The sequence below is a fragment of the Pseudochaenichthys georgianus genome, unplaced genomic scaffold (assembly GCF_902827115.2).
Source record: "Pseudochaenichthys georgianus unplaced genomic scaffold, fPseGeo1.2 scaffold_478_arrow_ctg1, whole genome shotgun sequence".
Taxonomy (NCBI): domain Eukaryota; kingdom Metazoa; phylum Chordata; class Actinopteri; order Perciformes; family Channichthyidae; genus Pseudochaenichthys; species Pseudochaenichthys georgianus.
The window spans coordinates 175,482-196,088 of NW_027263042.1; the positions used below are offsets into that span (position 1 = coordinate 175,482).

Sequence of the window (20,607 nt, forward strand, 5' to 3'; positions counted from 1 at the left end):
TAGAGTCACTGCGTGCCTATTGATTGGAACACGATCCGTGTATCCATCACTTCCTGGTCTCCTCTAAAGAAGAGGGACCAATGGAAACGTTGTCATGTTGCCGTTGTTCAGCATGGAAACATTCATTAGCTAACAATGACATTATTGTTCTATTGATATAAAGGGAGGTCAGGTACTCTTTAAAACAGCTGCTAGCTATGGGTACTTTCTACTGAAGTACACTTCAAAGCCTCTTTGCTTTTACTTGAGTAGAGACGTTTAGTCAGTACTTCTACTTTCACCACGTTTGACCCCACTCTGTCTCTCCAAGCCCACATCAAACATATCACCAAGACCTCCTTCTTTCACCTGAAAAACATTTCCCGACTGAAGCCCTCACTCTCAACTGATGACATCAAAAAACTGGTTCATGCACTGGCTCCCAGTCCACTACAGGATCCAGTTCAAGGTTCTGCTCCTCACGTACAGAGCCCTGAATGGACAAAGCCCAAAATACCTCTGTGACCTCATTCATACCCAGACATCTACCCGCTCTCTCCGCTCCAGCCACGCTCCTCTTCTCTACATCCCCCGCACACGTCTCCGAACAATGGGAGACCGAGCCTTCTGCTCGTTCGCCCCGCGCCTCTGGAACTCCCTCCCAGATCAGCTGAGATCTGCCCCTTCCACCGAGGTCTTCAAAACCGGCCTTAAGACCCTCTTCTTTCGGCAGGCCTTCCAATAAACTTTGAGCACGGTACACCTGGAGTACTGCCATTTTTATCGCTATCTCCGACTTTTATTTTTGTACTCTATTTTATATTTTGATTTCTTCTTATTATTACAATTATTTGTTTAATCTCTCAAAGCGTATCAGTATCCCTTGTTGTGAAGCACTTCGAGATTTGTCTTGGCAGATGAGAAGCGCTATATAAATTAAATATATTATTATTATTATTACCAGAGTATTTTTAAACACAAGTATCTGTACTTCTACTTGAGTAAAGGATGTGTACTTCTGCCATCTCTGTCCATTGGGAGGAAAGAACCTCACCACCACCACATCAACACATCTCATTAAAGCCCACGTTATTCCCGACAGATCCTCTGCTTCTTCAGGTCCCAACAAAACCTGATTAAAGCCGTTTAACGACCCACCCAGAGCTCAATTACTGAGCAAGGTGCTGCTAATGGAGCAGGTGTCATTGAGAGGTCGCCTCCCTAAATCTGAGTCAATGGAGTAATTTGATGGAGCGTGAAAGGAGATCGCCTCCCGCTCGGACTCTTATTGTCTATTTATCTCCGTAAACTCTCCGAGATGAGATGGAGTCATGAATCAGAGTCACCGCATTATTGGACAAAGATATTCATAACTTTGAATTGGTCGTACCAGAACACAAATTATCTCTTGTTCATTGAGGAAGAAGCTTTCATATTGTGGGGTATTTCACCGCTTACTAACAGTACAAAATGTTCTGTTTGTGATTACAAAATTATTAAAAGAGCGGGACATGTGGTTTACACTTGCTATTTTGATGCATGTATCTTATGTCGGGGTTGACCAGACTTTGACTATTTAAATTGTCCGTAGCAACTGAACGTCCAACTGTTAGAAATAATCTCCTCAGTTGGTTTCACATCTCCAATAAGGTGGTGTTTTGTTTTTGCCCCATCAGAAAGTCCCTTACTTCTGAATTATAAATGTTTCCATCAATATGCCATTAAAGAACATTTACCATAGCAGAACAACTATATTAAAATCGACAGAAAGTAGGGCTGCTCGATTATGGCAAAAATCATAATCTCGATTATTTGGGTCAATAATTGATATCACAATTATTAAAAACGACTATCCATTTACTTTGAAAACATCAATTTATTGGAGAATTCTTGTTTGAACAGTATGTTTTTAACAGTTGATTACCCTGAACTTTAAGTATAACTCAACTGGGGGAAAAAAAAAAAAAAAAAAAATTAATAATAAAAAAAAAAAATCGTTTTATTTCGATTACATTGTTTTCGTAATCGTTGCAAGCCATAATTGTAATTGCGATTAACATACGATTAATCGAGCAGTCCTAACAGAAAGCAGCCGAGCATAAGGTCTTCAAGAGCACGGCTCTGTGATGAATTTGTAGGTAAACAACTGTTTTCTACTCTTTGTTTCCCGAAGCTATTCACTGCTAACCCTCTGCTGCCAGTATTCAGTATTATTCTAAACCACTTCGGACAACACAGTCCAACAAGCGGCACCTGCTGCATTCCCACAGGACTCAGCCAGGACTCAGCCAGGACTCAGCCAGTCGCTGAAATATCAATTCATGTTTCACAATATTTGAGGGAAAGAAGGTGCAGCATTTCTCTCTTTTCAATTGAAAAACAGAGTAAAAAGGTTTCAGATTTTGATTCCTAAACATCCTGCAGAATAAGATCTGTCGTCCGAAACAACATAATTTATACTGCATGGTATTTCAATCTGAGTATGCCGAATTAAATATCTAGATAGCGTTATTGATATTGAAGTAGTTCATATTGCGACAATCAATAGACTTGATATTAACTGTTCAGCTGTAATGTATACACACACGCACTTTGTGTAACGAACAGTAGCTTACAATTCTGTGGCGCTTCATTAGAGGTGATCTACTGTGTGTGTGTGTGTGTGTGTGTGTGTGTGTGTGTGTGTGTGTGTGTGTGTGTGTGTGTGTGTGTTTTATGTTTTTGTGTCTATTTGAGTTCATTTTATGCATTTTTGTGGTCATTTTGAGTCTGTAGGTTGTCATTTTTGTCCCTTGTTGGTTGTTTTTCTGTGTCTGTAATCATTTTGAGTCTCTTTGTGTTCATATTTTGGTCATTTTTTCTGATTTACCCCTCAGCCCTAATGTATACCTTTGCCCCTCCCCCTCCTTACAAACACAAACATTTGTTAATTAGTACTTTGTGTACCCAACATTAGCTAACACTTCTGTGTCTTCATTAGAGGTTATCACCACTACTTCCACTACCTGCAGCCACGCATGCTAATCGATATTAATTAATTAATGAGGTAGCAAAGTGTGTGTATGTGTGTGTGCGTACCTGTCCCCTTGAAGTTATTACTGCAGTAGTCCTAACCTCCCATACACTCTCACTGCCACACACACACACACACACACACCTCCACCACGATGTAGTGTATAATGAAGCTTCAATCAGCCGTTAGTTTTAGCGGGGGAGTAGCAGCGTATCGACTAGCTGTCAGAAAGTCATTTTCAGACGGGGCCATGTGAGTCTGGCCTCTCATCGCTCTCCATATCTGCATGAAGCACAAACACAGCACTCTTCCTCCACCTGGGGTCAAGGGGAGGTGGAGCGGCTGTTTTACACAAGGTCGGGTTGCATTATGCTCAGAGGAGGGAGGTATCTAAGTACATATGCTCAAGTACTGCACTTAAGTAGAATTTGTAGGTACTTTACTGCCATGTTATGCGACTGTAAACTTCTACTCCACTACAGTTCAGAGGTACATGGTGTACTTTTACTCCACTACATGTATCTAATCCCTTCAGTTACTTCACAGATGTGGATGAATGAAGTGAAATACAGTTACATTACATGTCACTTGTTAGACGCTTTTATCCAAAGCGACTTACATACTCAATACTGTGGGCAATCCCCACAGGAGCAATTTGGGGTGAAGTGTCTCAGGGACACAACAACATGCTGAATGCAGCGGGGTTTGAACCTGCGACCCCCTAATCCGAACACCTACGGACAACCCACTACGCCACACGCCTCCACATATAATCACGTGTTGAATCAGACTTTAGTTCCACCTGGAGTAAATCCACCAGCTACCCTGCAGTCTACAAAGTACTTCAGACTAGCTGCACCTTCACCAGCTACCCTGCAGTCTACAAAGTACTTCAGACTAGCTGCACCTTCACCAGCTACCCTGCAGTCTACAAAGTACTTCAGACTAGCTGCACCTTCACCAGCTACCCTGCAGTCTACAAAGTACTTCAGACTAGCTGCACCTTCACCAGCTACCCTGCAGTCTACAAAGTACTTCAGACTAGCTGCACCTTCACCAGCTACCCTGCAGTCTACAAAGTACTTCAGACTAGCTGCACCTTCACCAGCTACCCTGCAGTCTACAAAGTACTTCAGACTAGCTGCACCTTCACCAGCTACCCTGCAGTCTACAAAGTACTTCAGACTAGCTGCACCTTCACCAGCTACCCTGCAGTCTACAAAGTACTTCAGACTAGCTGCACCTTCACCAGCTACCCTGCAGTCTACAAAGTACTTCAGACTAGCTGCACCTTCACCAGCTACCCTGCAGTCTACAAAGTACTTCAGACTAGCTGCACCTTCACCAGCTCCCCTGCAGTCTACAAAGTACTTCAGACTAGCTGCACCTTCACCAGCTACCCTGCAGTCTCCAAAGTACTTCAGACTAGCTGCACCTTCACCAGCTACCCTGCAGTCTACAAAGTACTTCAGACTAGCTGCTCCTTCACCAGCTACCCTGCAGTCTACAAAGTACTTCAGACTAGCTGCTCCTTCACCAGCTACCCTGCAGTCTACAAAGTACTTCAGACTAGCTGCACCTTCACCAGCTACCCTGCAGTCTACAAAGTACTTCAGACTAGCTGCTCCTTCACCAGCTTTGAGAACACTTTCATGATCAATCATTATAAAACATATATATATATTATTCTGAAATGGACCAATCTGCACAACGACTACTTTCACTGTCTTTCACTATATTTTGATGAGAATACTTTTGTTACGAATGGGTGAAGCAGGTAGGACTCAAATGCAGAATAACGAAAAGCGAGCTTTATTAAATAATAAAGCTGTGGCAAAAACAAGGCAGAATCCAAAATATCCAATAAAGCTGCACAAGGAACACAGACCGTGAAATAACATGGAGGGAAACAGACATAAAGCAGACAGGCAGGAAACGGGGGTGAACACTTTACACAATAAAACTCAAGGACAAGAAAAACACCAACACAGACAAAACTACAAACGTGACAAAACATCAGAATCGTGACAGAACCCCCCCCTCAAGGGACGGATCCCAGACGTCCCAAAAAAAAAGGTCCAGCAGGGTGGGTGGAGGGGGACCGGAGGGAGGACACATAACTAGGGCCAAGAAAGGGTGGGTGGAGGGGGTCTGGAGGACGGGTCTCGGGCGGACGGCCCGGGGGAAAGGCAGAGACCAAGGAGGGGGTCTCGGGCGGAAGGCCCGGGAGCAAGGCAGAGACCAAGGACGGGGTCTCGGGCGGAAGGCCCGGGGGCAAGGCAGAGACCAAGGAGGGGGTCTCGGGTGGACGGCCTGGGGGCAAGGCAAAGTTCAAAAAGGAGCGAAGGCCACAGCGGGCAAACTCAGGGGGCCGTGCATTAGGGCAAAAGCAGCGGCAGGAAGAGTCAGGGGGCTGGGCCCGAGGACGAAGACCGCGGCACTCAGGGGGCCGGGCTCGAGGGAGAAGACCGCGGCTCTCAGGGGGCCGGGCTCGAGGGCGAAGACCAGACAGCTCCGGAGGCCGGGCAGGACCCGGTGTCGGCCGAACAGGAACCGGAGCCAGTGGGACAGGCTTCGGCAGGATCCCCCACGGAAGAGGACCAGTAGTTGGCAGGACCCCCGGTGAGACAGGTGATGGTGGGGCCTCCAACGGAACAGGACAAGGGGTTGGCAGGACCCCCGGCAGAAGAGTTGTCGGCGGGACCCCCAGAGGAACAGGACATAGGATTGGCAGGACCCCCGGCAGGAGAGCAGTCGGCGGGACCTCCAACGGCACAGGACATAGGGTTGGCAGGACCCCCGGCAGGAGAGCAGTCGGCGGGACCTCCAACGGGACAGGACAAGGAGCTGGCAGGACCCCCGGCAGAAGAGCAGTCGGCGGGGCCTCCAACGGCACAGGACAAAGGGTTGGCAGGACCCCCGGCAGGAGAGCAGTCGGTGGGACCTCCAACGAGATGGGACAAGGAGCTGGCAGGACCCCCGGCAGGAGAGCAGACGGCGGGACCTCCAACGGGACGGGACAAAGGGTTGGCAGGACCCCCGGCAGGAGAGTAGTCGGCGGGGCCTCCAACGGCACAGGACATAGGATTGGCAGGACCCCCGGCAGGAGAGTAGACGGCGGGACCTCCAACGGGACAGACATACGATTAGTAGGACCCCCGGCAGAGGAGTAGTCGACGGGGCCTCCAACGGGACAGGACATGGAGTTGGCAGGACCCCCAGCGGAACCTCCAACAGACCAGGACATTGGGTAGGGACTTGAGACGTGACTCGAGAGGGGAACTAGAGACGGAACTCCAGAGGGGACTAGAGGAGGAACAAGAGGAGGGACTAGAGGAGGAACTAGAGGAGGGAACTCGAGAGGGGAACTAGAGAGGGGAACTCGAGAGGGGAACTAGAGAGGGGACTCGAGGAGGGACTAGAGCAGGGACTAAAGGAGGGACTAGAGGAGGGACCTCGAGAGGGAACTCGAGAGGGGACTGGAGAAGTGACTAGAAGAGGGACTAGAGATGGGACTAGGGAATTGACTAGAGGCGGGACTTGAGTAGGAACTAGAGATGGAACTCGAGAGGTGACTGGAGAGGGGACTCGAGAGGGAACTGGAGAGGGGACTAGAGAAGGGACTAGGGAAGGGACTAGAGAAGGGACTTGGGAAGGGACTTGGAAAGGGACTAGAGAGGTGACTAAAAGGGAGACTGGAGAAGGGACTAGAGGAGGGACTATGGCAGCTGGGACCAGGACTGGGGCCGGAACCATGGCTGCTGGGGCCAGAACTGGGGCTGTAACCATGGTTGCTGAGGCCGGAACCAGGGCCGGAACCATGGCCGCTGGGGCCAGAACCATGGCTGCTGGGACCGGCACTGGAGCCGGAGCCGCTGGAGTACGGGCTGGAATCCTGGCCTTGCATCTTCCAGAGACCTTTTGGAGGCTCCGTGGACCTCCAAACGCCAGACGGGTTCCTGAGAAAAGGTCTGAGGTTGGAACTGGAGCCGCTGGAACCGGAACCGAGGCCTGGACCATGGCTGTGTGGGCCAGGTAATCGAGCAAGGAAACATAGCTCTGCGGGCCGGTACTGGTGCATGGATCCATGGCTGTGGAAACCGGAACTGAAGCCGGGATCATGGCTGTTGGAGCACGGGCTGGAATCCTGGCCCTGCGTCTCCTAGAGGCTCTTTGGAGACTCTGTGGACCTCCAACAGGACCGTAGTCGGATCCGAGGAAAGGGTTAGATGCGTCGGACCAGTCCTCAGGACAACTTGTGAAAAGCTGTAACCACTCCGGCAACGAACTCCTCAACCAAGGCATTTCGGCCACCTCCATTTGTGCCCTCTCGAGAATAGCCTCTTTGTCCTTTCTAGAAGAAGTTCCTTTCCACTCGGCATGATAACATTGAAGGGAAAAGTCTAGATCGAACAGATCTAACTCAAAATCTTCCATATCCGCTGGGTCCATTTTTGGTCGGTTCATTCTGTTACGAATGGGTGAAGCAGGTAGGAGTCAAATGCAGAATAACGAAAAGCGAGCTTTATTAAATAATAAAGCTGTGGCAAAAACAAGGCAGAATCCAAAATATCCAATAAAGCTGCACAAGGAACACAGACCGTGAAATAACATGGAGGGAAACAGACATAAAGCAGACAGGCAGGAAACGGGGGTGAACACTTTACACAATAAAACTCAAGGACAAGAAAAACACCAACACAGACAAAACTACAAACGTGACAAAACATCAGAATCGTGACAACTTTTCTACTTTCACTTGAGGAACATTTTGAATGCAGGACTTTCACTGTAACAGAGTATTCCTACACTCTGGTACTTCTACTTTTACTCAAGTACAAGATCTGAGTACTTCTACTTTCACTCAAGTACAAGATCTGAGTACTTCTACTTTTACTCACTACAAGATCTGAGTACTTCTACTTTTACTAAAGTACAAGATCTGAGTACTTTTACTCAAGTACAAGATCTGAGTACGTCTACTTTTACTCAAGTACAAGATCTGAGTACTTCTACTTTTACTCACTACAAGATCTGAGTACTTCTACTTTCACTCAAGTACAAGATCTGAGTACTTCTACTTTTACTCACTACAAGATCTGAGTACTTCTACTTTTACTAAAGTACAAGATCTGAGTACTTTTACTCAAGTACAAGATCTGAGTACGTCTACTTTTACTCAAGTACAAGATCTGAGTACTTCTACTTTTCCTCAAGTACAAGATCTGAGTACTTCTACTTTTACTCAAGTACAAGATCTGAGTACTTCTACTTTTACTCAAGTACAAGATCTGAGTACTTCTACTTTTACTCAAGTACAACATCTGAGTACTTCTACTTTTACTCAAGTACCAGATCTTCTCCCACCTCTTGTGTAAAGTCTTGTGTTCCCTCTGAAAAGGTCCCAGTGCTGATTTTCCCTCACATGAAAACCCGATGTTTTCTAATCAGTGTGAACAGGACAAAATGTGGCATTGATCTCCTTCTTATTCAATACAAATCCGAGCCACGTGGAAACACAATGAGATCGCGAGTGAAAGTCGCACTCTATCACGCTCGGCTGAGCAGAATCAGCAATGAGGACATCGCGACCAAAGCAGCAGAGAAAGCCCAGAGCTGCTCGTAATGAGACGCTGGGAATCAGTCAGAAGCTATTGCTTTGTCCTAAAGTCAGTGGCTCAGCTACTGGCTAACTTTGGGCCTGTTGGTAACTTTAGATTAGATATTGCTTTTTTCCTCTTGCTTTAAAAGCTGATCTCATGCTTTAATTAAGACCTGGGAAGCTTCCACATCCCTGTAGCAACTCAACCTTCAACCATGGATGTTTGCTTGTTTTTCTTGATTGAATGTGTGCTTTCCTTCTCTAGATTTTATAAGTTAGCCTTATTCTGATTCCGAACATCCAATAAAAACATCTTTAAGAGTGGAAGCTAGGCTCTTCACGCTAACCCAGAAACTGTTTTTTTTTTTACTTGGCTTGTTCGAAACCACTCCTAGTCAGACTCTCTTTGATCGCATCTCAGTTAGGAGCCTAATTTGGCTTCTCAGTTAATAACTCACAACTGATTTCTCAAGTAGCGTACTTTACATTACATTACATGTCACTTGTTAGACACTTTTACCCACAGCAACGTACATACATCCTCCCTCAAAAACTAAACTAACTTACTCTTAAAACTCAAATAGAAATCAACATATACTGGCTAACTTTGGGTGTGTGTTGGTGACTTTAGATTAGATATGCTTTTTTCTTCTCTTTAAAAGCTGATGCTTTAATTAACACCTGGGAAGCTTCAACATCCTTTATAGCAACTGAACTTTAAGCCATGGTTGTGTACTTATTTGTCTTTATATTGTATTTTATTACCAATGTGTGCTTTTCCTCTCTATAATAAGTTAGCGTAGTCTTTATTCTGATTCTGAACTTCTAATTAAAAAAGTTAGTCATGGCAAATAGAGTTCAAACCAGACCAACTACAGCAGCAGTTTAGGAATACAACTTTTCTTTGAGAAGTTCATGGTCTTGTTAAGTATTACATTCCAATTGCATGTTGATACCAATGACGTACATTTTAATATTTCCCTTCCTTTTGCCAGGTCTCTGAACTACGGAGGAATAGGAGCGATCATTGGCCACGAGCTCACACATGGATATGATGACTGGGGTAAGGACATTTCTCCACCTGTAATCCATTCAGCTAAAATCAATCCCTCAAAAGCTAACAACCATCGTCATTTTCACCATTTTCAGTTAAACTGCTGTTGTTGCATGCACATTTCCATTTTACAGAAATAGCTAAGGTTCCCATTATCATTCATTCAATTCAACATTTCCAGCCACAATCTCAAGCTTTCTTTTCCAGTCAAAAGAGCTGCCCTCTATACGTCTGAACACTTCAATGACTGGATGAAATGTCTGCCCACCAAATACTGGAATAACTTTGAGTAATACTTCCAGCTTTATTGTCAGAAAGTCTTTCTACAAATATGATTTGATATATTAGCAGTTCAGACGGGACACATCCACCAAAGTCAAAGAGTTCCCTGATGATTTATCCAATTGTAAACTATTTGTTGCCACCATCTCTAACTTTCATTCCCGCTCAAAAGAGCTTCTCTTTATACGTCTTAGATGGAAATGTGAAATGTCTGCCCACTACCTACCAAGTACTGGAATAACTTAGAGTAATACTGACTGGTGTGTCGGTCCGATATTAGGCTATTTATCAGAAAGTTATTAAATGTAGATATATAAGCAGCCCAGGTGGCTCTTGAACTGGGAACATCTAACAAAGTCAATGGCCAGAAAAAGCAAGAGTTCCTTGTTGATTTATGCAATTTTACATCATTTGTTGCCACCATCTCTAACTTTCATTCCCGCTCAAAAGAGCTGCTTTTTAAGAAACGTCTAAAGACTTTAATGACAATGTGACATTTCTGCCATCAACCTACCAAATACAATAATACCTTTGAGTAATACTGACTGGTACGTAAGTGCAATACCAGATTATTTATCAGAAAGTTATTCTACAAATGTAGTTGCGTAGAAAAAGTGGTTCGGTTGTCTCTTGAACTGGACACATCCGCCAAAGTCAATGGCCAGAAAAAGCAGGAGTTCCCTGACTTTTATGCAATTTTAAACCATTTGTTGCCACCATCTCTAACTTTCATTCCCGCTCAAAAGAGCTTCCCTTTATACGTCTTAAGGATAGTGTGAAATTTCTCCCAGCCACCTAACAAATACTGGAATAACTTTGAGTGCTACTAATTGGTACATAAGTGCAATACTAGCTGTATGTCTCTCTTGAACAGGATACATCCGCCAAAGTCAATGGCCAGAAAAAGCAAGAGTTGACATTTCTGCCCGCAACCTAACAAATACTAGAACAAATGTCAGTATTTCTGACTGGTAGGTTGATGCACTTCCTGCTTTATTGCCAGAAGTTATTCGACAAATGTAGTTGCGTAGAAAAGTGGTTCGGATGGCGCTTGAACCAGGGACATCCGCCAAAGTCAATGGCCAGAAAAAGCAAGAGTTCCCTGATGATTTTTGCTATTTTGAAGTAATTTAGTCCATCGATTCAGGTGGCTATTTAACTGGATGCATCTGCCAAATACAAACCCAACGTTTTGCCTCCCAGTGGTTTTAGTCTTGCTTCAATGAACAGCTTCTCAGATGGTGCGCTGGGCAGCTTTTTGGACTGTGAAGGAAAGTTTTAGGTTGTGTTGTCTCCATGCTAACACTGGCCCCCCCTGCCCTTTATCCCTTCATCTTAGTGATGCAATGGTTCATGTCCCTAGGGGGCCAGTATGACCGCAATGGAAACCTCAAGCAGTGGTGGACGGAGGAGTCCTACACCAAGTTCCAGAAGAAAGCCGAGTGCATCGTCAAGCTCTACGATAACTTCACCGTGTATAACCAGAAGGTGGGTCAGAAACATTCGCCCATGCTCATTCGCATGGGCCTTGTCATAAGATAAGAGGTACTTTAAGGATTCCAAATTGGGAAATGTTTGCATTACCACAGCATAAAAAGCAAAAAAACAAAACAAGGCATTGCACATAAGTAGAAATTAAAGAGTAGAAATAAACAATACTAGAATTGAAACATCTCAAAATAGAATTAAAACAGCATTAACATGTTGGTCAGACTTTATTTTCTGGTGTCATTTTTTTTTCTTGATACTTGTCCCATTAAATTGAGTCGGCAAGAGGCTAAACTTGGCTTTAGGCTTTGACACGTTTTCAAGAAGAGAGCCCATACTGAAGTAGAAATGTATGATGTTTAATAAACTAAATGAAACAACTTAGGTAGGACCAGACGGTCAACAGAAGAAGAAAATAATCAGCTCAAACTCACACTCTGTCATCCTAAACACACAAACCACAACCATGCAACAATTGCCGGAAATGCTCAACAAATACAAATAGAAGTGATGTAAACAAATAATAATAATACAAATAATAAACTGAGGCTCAACGGCATTTTGGCACCTACAGAAGGAAGAATGAATAATTCAGAAAGAGAAACATGCTGCATTTCTACATCCCCTAATGTCCCCTTCTTTCAAAGAGGGTAAAGAACCCTAGAGAACTTTTTTAACAACATTATATAACAATAGTATAAAAATGTTCGTGAAATGTAATATTTAAAGGGGACCTATCGTGCAAAATGCACTTTAGTACGTCTGTTATACATGAATATGTGTCCCCGGTGTTCCAGGGAACTCACCAAGTGTCAGAAAACACAACCCTCTCTATTTTCCTCCATACCCAAATCTCTAAAAAAGGGGGCTGACCACTGTCCTGACGTCAGGACGGTGGCGCTCCGCCTATATGGCCAACTCTCCACCTATCAGGGGAATGTGGGGTTGGGCCACGGCCGGCCATTGCCACTCGAAAGCGCTGGAGACGCTGTAGTACATATGCCAGGCTTGTCAGTGGCGCTGTAGTCTGCCACAAAAGCAGCGAAGAAGACTTGGTTGCTATGGTTGCCCTTCTGTTTATTCTCCGCTGTGGCTCTTTTTCTCCCTCCCCGAGGCAAGCGTTTGCTCCTGTAATTCAATGCAATCCCTCCGCGTCGAGGCAAGCGCTGTAATTCTCTTCGGTTAGTCCACCAGCAGATGACAAACACCCACCTCTCCGCCTCCGACCGTGCAGCAGAGTTTCAGTTCGATTTTGTTTCGCCGGTCAACATGTCCGTTAAAGTTTAAATCTTCCGGACAAAATTAGAAAAGTGCCGGTCAAAGGTCTTCTTTGTTACTTATTGAGCTTTAAAACAGATGAATAACGACTCTTTATAATAATATAATAAAACACGGAGGACGGAGATCTCTTTTTCTCCCCCTCTTCTGACTTGATCAGAGCACGTGGTCAGCTACAGGAGGCGTGGTCAGCCACATGGGGGCGTGGTCAGCTACAGGGGGCGTGGTCAGCTACAGGGGGCGTGGTCAGCTGCAGGGGGCGTGGTCAGCTGCAGCTCACAGAATCAGCCCCCTGCAAAAACAGGGCTGGAAAGAGCAAATAGAGCGAAATGAGGCATGGCTAAAATGCAGGATCTGTTTGGTATTTTGAAAACAGAAACGTATAAATATACCTTATATAGGTGTGGCCCTACAATATATCATTTAAATATAGCATGATAGGTGTCCTTTAAATGTGAGAAATGGGGCATTATCTTATAATAAGGAGCTAACTTGCATACATTCCCATACATGTAAACATTGGATAAAGCCAGGTTCAAAATGATCGATACATTTTGTTGACATGGTTTTATGAAGGGGCTTTTTGGATATCTCTTTTGAACTTTACATAAAACAGAACAAGACTTGTAGCTGTTATTGAAATGTCTATTGAGATGTTTTATTTACAAAATAGCCCAAACTCCAAAAATGTACCAGAGCATGACAAACAAGTATTTGCCTTGGATGTCTTGCATTGTTTCAAACTGTGACTGAAATGATAAAACCAACAGCTATTAGTCACTTTACACTCGACTGGTTTAAGCACATCCCATTTTCAGAGCCAAATCCTGCTCAGCGAGCTAACGCTAGGTGGCTGGCAAATGTATCTCACATTCACTCACAAATGGATCCTGTATTTCAGTCTCAGTACAATCGTACTTTTAGCGAAGATAACTGGTTGCTCCGTGTATTAAGTGATGGTGAAGTCATATTGGAAAACAGGGTAGAAATCAGCAGGGTAACCAAGATGAAGGAAGTATTAGAACGCCTTTATTTGAGTGGCTTAATCATTAATTAGACAAAAATGTTCAACCTCTGTAGGATTAAGTCAGAGCTTATAACAAACATGAACAGTTATTTTTGTATATAGATAATTTAAAGTTTGGCTTAAGTCAATGGAGATTCACTCAATCTGTTCCTATGCTTTGATTTAATGATTGCAGCTAAGCTTAATTTGTTTTACCTAAAGTTGTAAACAGTCAGACTGTGACATCCAAATCATGCTGTGACAACTAGGGATGGGTATCGTTAAGGTTTTAACGATACCGCTTATCAGTCCGGTCTTTTAACAGTTCTCTTATCGGTTCTTTTGGAGAAGAAAAGGTAAACTAACAAATTGTGAACAAAACTAACATTGCTTTTTATTTAAATTAAATAAATAATATTTCACATCAAAAGAAACAACAATGTTTTAACAAACCGTATTAAATAATCTGAAGACAGAACTGTAAACAGAACAGCTGAAACTTTAACAAAATAAATAACTCAGTTTCCTCTAATCCTAACCCATGTTTGTATAATGTAGTTAACTCGGTGTGTTGCTGCTAGCACACAGAACACCTGACGTGGAAACGTTACTCGTGGACGGGGCTACAGAGCTGCTAGAGAGACAGTGGAACCCGGTGCATTCCTCCGTCTGGATGTGGAGCGCTTTGGATAAATGTTTAGACAAACTGCTCGTGTTGCCGCCCTGACATGCCACTTATTGCACTTTTGGTAACGAGCATCGTCCACATCGAGACGGGTAAAGTTTAACCACCTCGGAGCGCGTTCTCTCCACCATCTCCTCCGTGTGTGTGTTGCTGCATGTAGCAGCTGTGTGTGTGTGTAACCTGCCCCGCCCCCGCGCACACAGACGGGGAAGAGAGATCTCTCGTCTGGATTGGAAAGATCGAAAATAGAACAAATAATCATAGACGCATTTTGCAGTCTGTTTGCGTATTAGAAACGGAGTTGGCGAAACTAAAACTGCAATATAATGTGTGTGTGTAGCAATAATACATACGACATATATTTGTTACGTCTCCAGTAGGCTACCGATAAAAAGACCGATAACGTCGGAGCTTAACGGCACCACGGTCGTTAATAATTCAGCCCCGGGGCGGGGCCCGTTTAATACCGGGGCTCGGTACCCATCCCTAGTGACAACAATCAACAAAGTGCCGTCCAAAAATGTTAAATGTTATATAACCTATCTTTGTCAGTTCCTTAAAATGTATCAATAGTTGAAGCTGTTTAAATATAGACACCTGACTAAAGGTACTGTATAACACATATTTTAAAGAGGTCACAGTTGGTCATTTTCAGGATATAACTTTATATATATTGGGTCTGACCAAACATGTCCCCAAAAGGTTGCAAAGCTAAATGGGAATGTGCTTTACTGCTCAGGCTCCTATGCTTTATTGCACATACATTTACACATGTATTATTTATACACAAGGTTGACTGGTATTAGGTTCATGTACAATATGATAAAGCGTGGTGTTTTATTATTTCGTATTCACTGCTTCCCTGCTTATCTATGAAAGGTGTTTGCAATATTATTTGTAAGATACCAAATAGATACGCATGATTACATGTAAGAATCGGTTTGAAGTACAAACACTTGACTACTCGAACAAACGTTCCTATAATCTCTTCAGCGTCCCCGTAGGAGCTTTTTTCATCTCTGATTATGCTTCGAGATTTAGAGCCTGCATTATGTATGAAGTGGAGTTTGAAAAATATGAGCAATTACCTAGAAAGGCAGATTTTAACAACAGACCATATGTTGTTGTAGAACGAGCCATGCAGGAGCTGTGCAGTCAGAACGTATCAGCTTCTCTAGCTCCTATGTTTTAGTACTCAAACACATATTCACATAAATAGTTATTAATACAATTTAAGTACATTAATTCAAGAGGTTTTTTGGTTCTGGGCGTAGTTTAGTATCTCTGTCACTCTTGTAAAACACTAGTTAAATTATTTTATATATTTATTATGGCAAATGTAAAGGAATAGCTTGAGAGGTTTTTCTTTCTCAGACATAAGCATTACCGAAACTTTAGAAATGTATTTTTGATTTCTAAGACGAAATCAGACCTTAAATATCGACATAAGTCACATCCCAGATCCTTCATTAAAGTACATCCTTGAAGTACAGACCATATTCTTTTGTACGACGAGCCATAAAGTCGCTGTGGAGTCAGAATGTATCAGCTTTCCTACAGTAGCTTCTATTTTTTAGTATTCAAACAAATCTTCACATAAATAGTTATTGATACAATTTAAAACATTAATTCAGGATATTTTTGGTTCAGGGCGTAGTTAAGCATCTGTGTCACTCTTGTAAAACACTATATTTGAAATATTTTATATATTTTGAGCGACAAATGTAAAGGAATAGCTTGACATTTCGTTAAATATAGTCCTTTATTTTCTTGTTTAAGGTATCAGTCTTCTCAGAAAGTGAATAATCACTTTAGAAATTGTAGAAACTTGTAGAAATGTTCTTTTTGAATCACGAGACAAACTTGGCAGAAAGGACATGCGTTTAAAAACAAAGAGAAATACCGATATTCGTCACTTCCCAGATCCTTCCTTAAAGTACATCCTTGAAGTACATGTACACACAGTATAGGGAAGGAGATGTTAATTGTAGCGGCCAAAATCATAACGAATAAAATTGAAAAGTAAACCCTAAATATAACTGCCGCTGAGGCACCAGAAAGCTCATTATTTTCTTGTTAAGGCTATCAGTCTTCTCAGAAAGTGAATAAGCACATTTATCAAAATGTAGACATTTCTTTTTGATTTATAGGACGAAATCAGACCTTAATTGAAAACTAAATATCGACATAAGTCACATCCAAGATCCTTCAATTAAGTACATCCTTGAGGTACGTGCACACACAGTATATGGTAGGAGATGTTAATATTGTGCAGAGTGTCAGTGTTTTCTTTCCGTGTGTTCAGGTGAATGGTCGTCTCACACTGGGGGAGAACATCGCCGACATGGGAGGACTGAAGCTGTCGTACTATGTGAGTAATATTGAATACCAGCTGTATTCAAATACTGTGGCTGTGTGTCTTCACCAAGTGTAAATATTAAAGTTTGCATTATCACCGTCAAGCACCTCTGTCCATCTTCGTTGTCGAAAATCTATCAAATCTAAAACCACTCTGCTATGTGCGTATTTGCATTAAAGAAAAGAGCAGGAGTCGAACCGAACGTGTGTGTGGGTGTGCGGGTGTGTGTTTGACTGGATAGCAGAGTATAATTTAATTCCATATTCAGAGTGTCAGTGATCTCTATATTGAAGTGTTTTTCTGAACAAAAGGAATGACTGATTTAAAAAAAGGAATATTTTAGAATATAAAATGCAACAACAGGGTCATAATGCCAGTTAGTCATGTCAATCATTTAGAGTGACTGAAATAAACAAGAAGGTGTTTACTACATTTCAGGGATTTCTACAAGGAGAAAGTATTGTTATTGTTATCTTATTTAAAGTGGCATAGACCATTTATTTTACTTCCCAATCATAGTGTTTTCAAAATAGTATGGCTGCAGAGTGGTGATCCTAAACACGGAAATTAGTCAGCATTTTAGCACTTCCTGTTCCCTCACCTCAATGTTTTTTTAAGTGTTTTTGTTTGTTAGCCTGAATTAAGGTTAATTAACACAAGCTGAAGAGATCTTAAAATGTTGTTGCTAATAAGTGTGTAAATGAGCTTAGCGGTGGTGACGTGAAGTCATGTGACCGTGCTGTAGTTCCTTTATAGCCCAACATTAGCCACCTTTAGCTTAGCGGTGGTGACGTGAAGTCATGTGACCGTGCTGTAGTTCCTGTATAGCCCAACATTAGCCACCTTTAGCTTAGCGGTGGTGACGTGAAGTCATGTGACCGTGCTGTAGTTCCTTTATAGCCCAACATTAGCCACCTTTAGCTTAGCGGTGGTGACGTGAAGTCATGTGACCGTGCTGTAGTTCCTTTATAGCCCAACATTAGCCTCCTTTAGCTTAGCGGTGGTGACGTGAAGTCATGTGACCGTGCTGTAGTTCCTTTATAGCCCAACATCAGCCACCTTTAGCTTAGCGGTGTTGACGTGAAGTCATGTGACCGTGCTGTAGTTCCTTTATAGCCCAACATTAGCCACCTTTAGCTTAGCGGTGGTGACGTGAAGTCATGTGACCGTGCTGTAGTTCCTTTATAGCCCAACATCAGCCACCTTTAGCTTAGCGGTGTTGACGTGAAGTCATGTGACCGTGCTGTAGTTCCTTTATAGCCCAACATTAGCCACCTTTAGATTAGCGGTGGTGACGTGAAGTCATGTGACCGTGCTGTAGTTCCTTTATAGCCCAACATTAGCCTCCTTTAGCTTAGCGGTGGTGACGTGAAGTCATGTGACCGTGCTGTAGTTCCTTTATAGCCCAACATTAGCCTCCTTTAGCTTAGCGGTGGTGACGTGAAGTCATGTGACCGTACTGTAGTTCCTTTATAGCCCAGCATTAGCCGCCTTTAGCTTAGCGGTGGTGACGTGAAGTCATGTGACCGTGCTGTAGTTCCTTTATAGCCCAACATTAGCCTCCTTTAGCTTAGCGGTGTTGACGTGAAGTCATGTGACCGTGCTGTAGCTCCTTTATAGCCCAACAATAGCCACCTTTAGCTTAGCGGTGGTGACGTGAAGTCATGTGACCGTGCTGTAGTTCCTTTATAGCCCAACATTAGCCTCCTTTAGCTTAGCGGTGTTGACGTGAAGTCATGTGACCGTGCTGTAGTTCCTTTATAGCCCAACATCAGCCACCTTTAGCTTAGCGGTGGTGACGTGAAGTCATGTGACCGTGCTGTAGTTCCTTTATAGCCCAACATCAGCCACCTTTAGCTTAGCGGTGGTGACGTGAAGTCATGTGACCGTGCTGTAGTTCCTTTATAGCCCAACATCAGCCACCTTTAGCTTAGCGGTGTTGACGTGAAGTCATGTGACCGTGCTGTAGTTCCTTTATAGCCCAACATCAGCCACCTTTAGCTTAGCGGTGTTGACGTGAAGTCATGTGACCGTGCTGTAGTTCCTTTATAGCCCAACGTTAGCCACATTTAGCTTTAGCCTTTGCTTAGCAGCTTAACAAACATTGGCTGTTTGTGGAGAGAACTGGGAAGAAGCTACCTTCCGGGTCTTCTACAGAAATACGTACCACCACTCTGTTCCCAATTAAATCCCAAATGAATTACCCAATTACGCCAAGTGACTGGAAAACAATTAACGTCTTTGTACCTTTTCTCTCCTGTTTGGTGATTAGCTCAGCCAGATGTCAGACGGTATTTTTTGTCTCATTGACATATTTTCCTGCCTCACTTACGGCCGTCCACACAGCGGCGTGCGTTAAAGCTTCAACGCTTCAGCCCATTCACTTTGAATGGGGTGACGTCACACTTCGCCGAACTGCATTGTGAACGCTCCAATCCTTGACTCTGAACAACGTGGTCTGGAAAACCCTTTCAGTTTTACTCCTTTAACTGTTGGTATTGTTCATGAAGCCTTATCCAAGTTAGATCCTAGGAAACCGGCCGGCCCGGACAACGTAGAGCCTTTCTTTTTAAAGGTAGTTGCAGATTTTATTGCTCCACCTCTTACTTCTCTTTTTAACCTCTCCCTCAGCACGAACACAATTCCAAAAGTATGGAAGTCTGCTTATGTCCTGCCTTTACTGAAAGGAGGGGAGGCAACTATTTTAAATAACTATAGGCCAATCTCTAAGTTGTGAGTTCTGGCTAAGGTGCTCGAACGACTTGTGAGTGAACAGGTAAAGGAGTTTTTATGTATAAATGACATCCTGTCTAAACATCAGTCAGGATTCAGAAAGAAACACAGCACCATCACTGCCACAATGAAAGTGGTAAATGACATTACTACTATTTTAGATAATAAGCAGAGTTGTGCAGCTCTGTTTATTGACCTTTCCAAAGCGTTTGACACCGTTGATCATCGCATCTTAAAGCAGAGGCTAGCCAGTATTGGCATATCCAGCCATGCAGTGGGTGGTTTGTGAACTACCTCTCTGAAAGGTCCCAATGTGTTCATTTTGATGGACTGTCTTCTGAATGGTTAAACATTTCTAATGGTGTACCACAAGGTTCTGTTTTAGGACCACTTTTATTCTCCATATATATTAACAGCGTAGGTGAAAATGTGGATGAAGCTACTTTACATTTCTATGCGGATGATACTGTGATGTTCTGTGCAGGTCCCTCCATTCAAGAGGCTGGTGTTAAATTACAGGCTATTTTTAACACTATTCAGACTCAGCTCTCTGAACTAAAGCTTCTTTTAAATGTGGATCAAACCAAGGTAATGCTCTTTTCAAAAGCTAAAAAGACACCAGAGCCTGTTTTAGATATTGTAACTACGCAAGGAACAAAACTTGAAGTTGTTGCCTGTTACAAATACCTTGGTATCCGGCTTGATGATTGTCTCTCTTTTAAACTTCATGTCAATAACCTGCTAAAAAACTGAGGGTTAGGCTAGGTTTCTTCTCCAGGAACAAGTCCTGTTTCTCGCTTGAGGCCAGGAAGAGGCTCTGTGACCTTTGACCTGTGCTGGACTCTGGGGATCTGGTCTATATGAAGGCACCTGCCCATTGCCTGGTCAAGTTAGATGCTGCGTATCACAGTGCACTGAGATTTGTGACAAACTGTAAAGCATTAACCCTTCACTGTACCCTGTATGCAAGGCGGGTCTGCCATCACTTACTGTACGGAGGCTCAGTCACTGGTACTTTTTCATTTACAAAGCCATGTTGGATAAACTACCTTCTTATATCTGCTCCCTGATCTCTCTGCGAATTGAAAGTACTTATTGCCTGAGATCGCATGCTGTGGTTTTATTAAA

General features: G+C 43.4%; 1 protein-coding gene across 1 annotated transcript in view; it reads left to right on the top strand.

The window, feature by feature from the left end:
* LOC117442803 (endothelin-converting enzyme-like 1) overlaps window positions 1–20,607 on the top strand; it is a 95,557-nt gene that overhangs the window by 65,911 nt on the left and 9,039 nt on the right. The window contains exons 13-15 of the mRNA XM_034078767.2: window positions 9,590–9,657; window positions 11,294–11,418; window positions 16,693–16,758. Coding sequence (XP_033934658.1) covers window positions 9,590–9,657; window positions 11,294–11,418; window positions 16,693–16,758 — 259 coding nt within the window. The remainder of the gene's footprint in view (window positions 1–9,589; window positions 9,658–11,293; window positions 11,419–16,692; window positions 16,759–20,607) is intronic.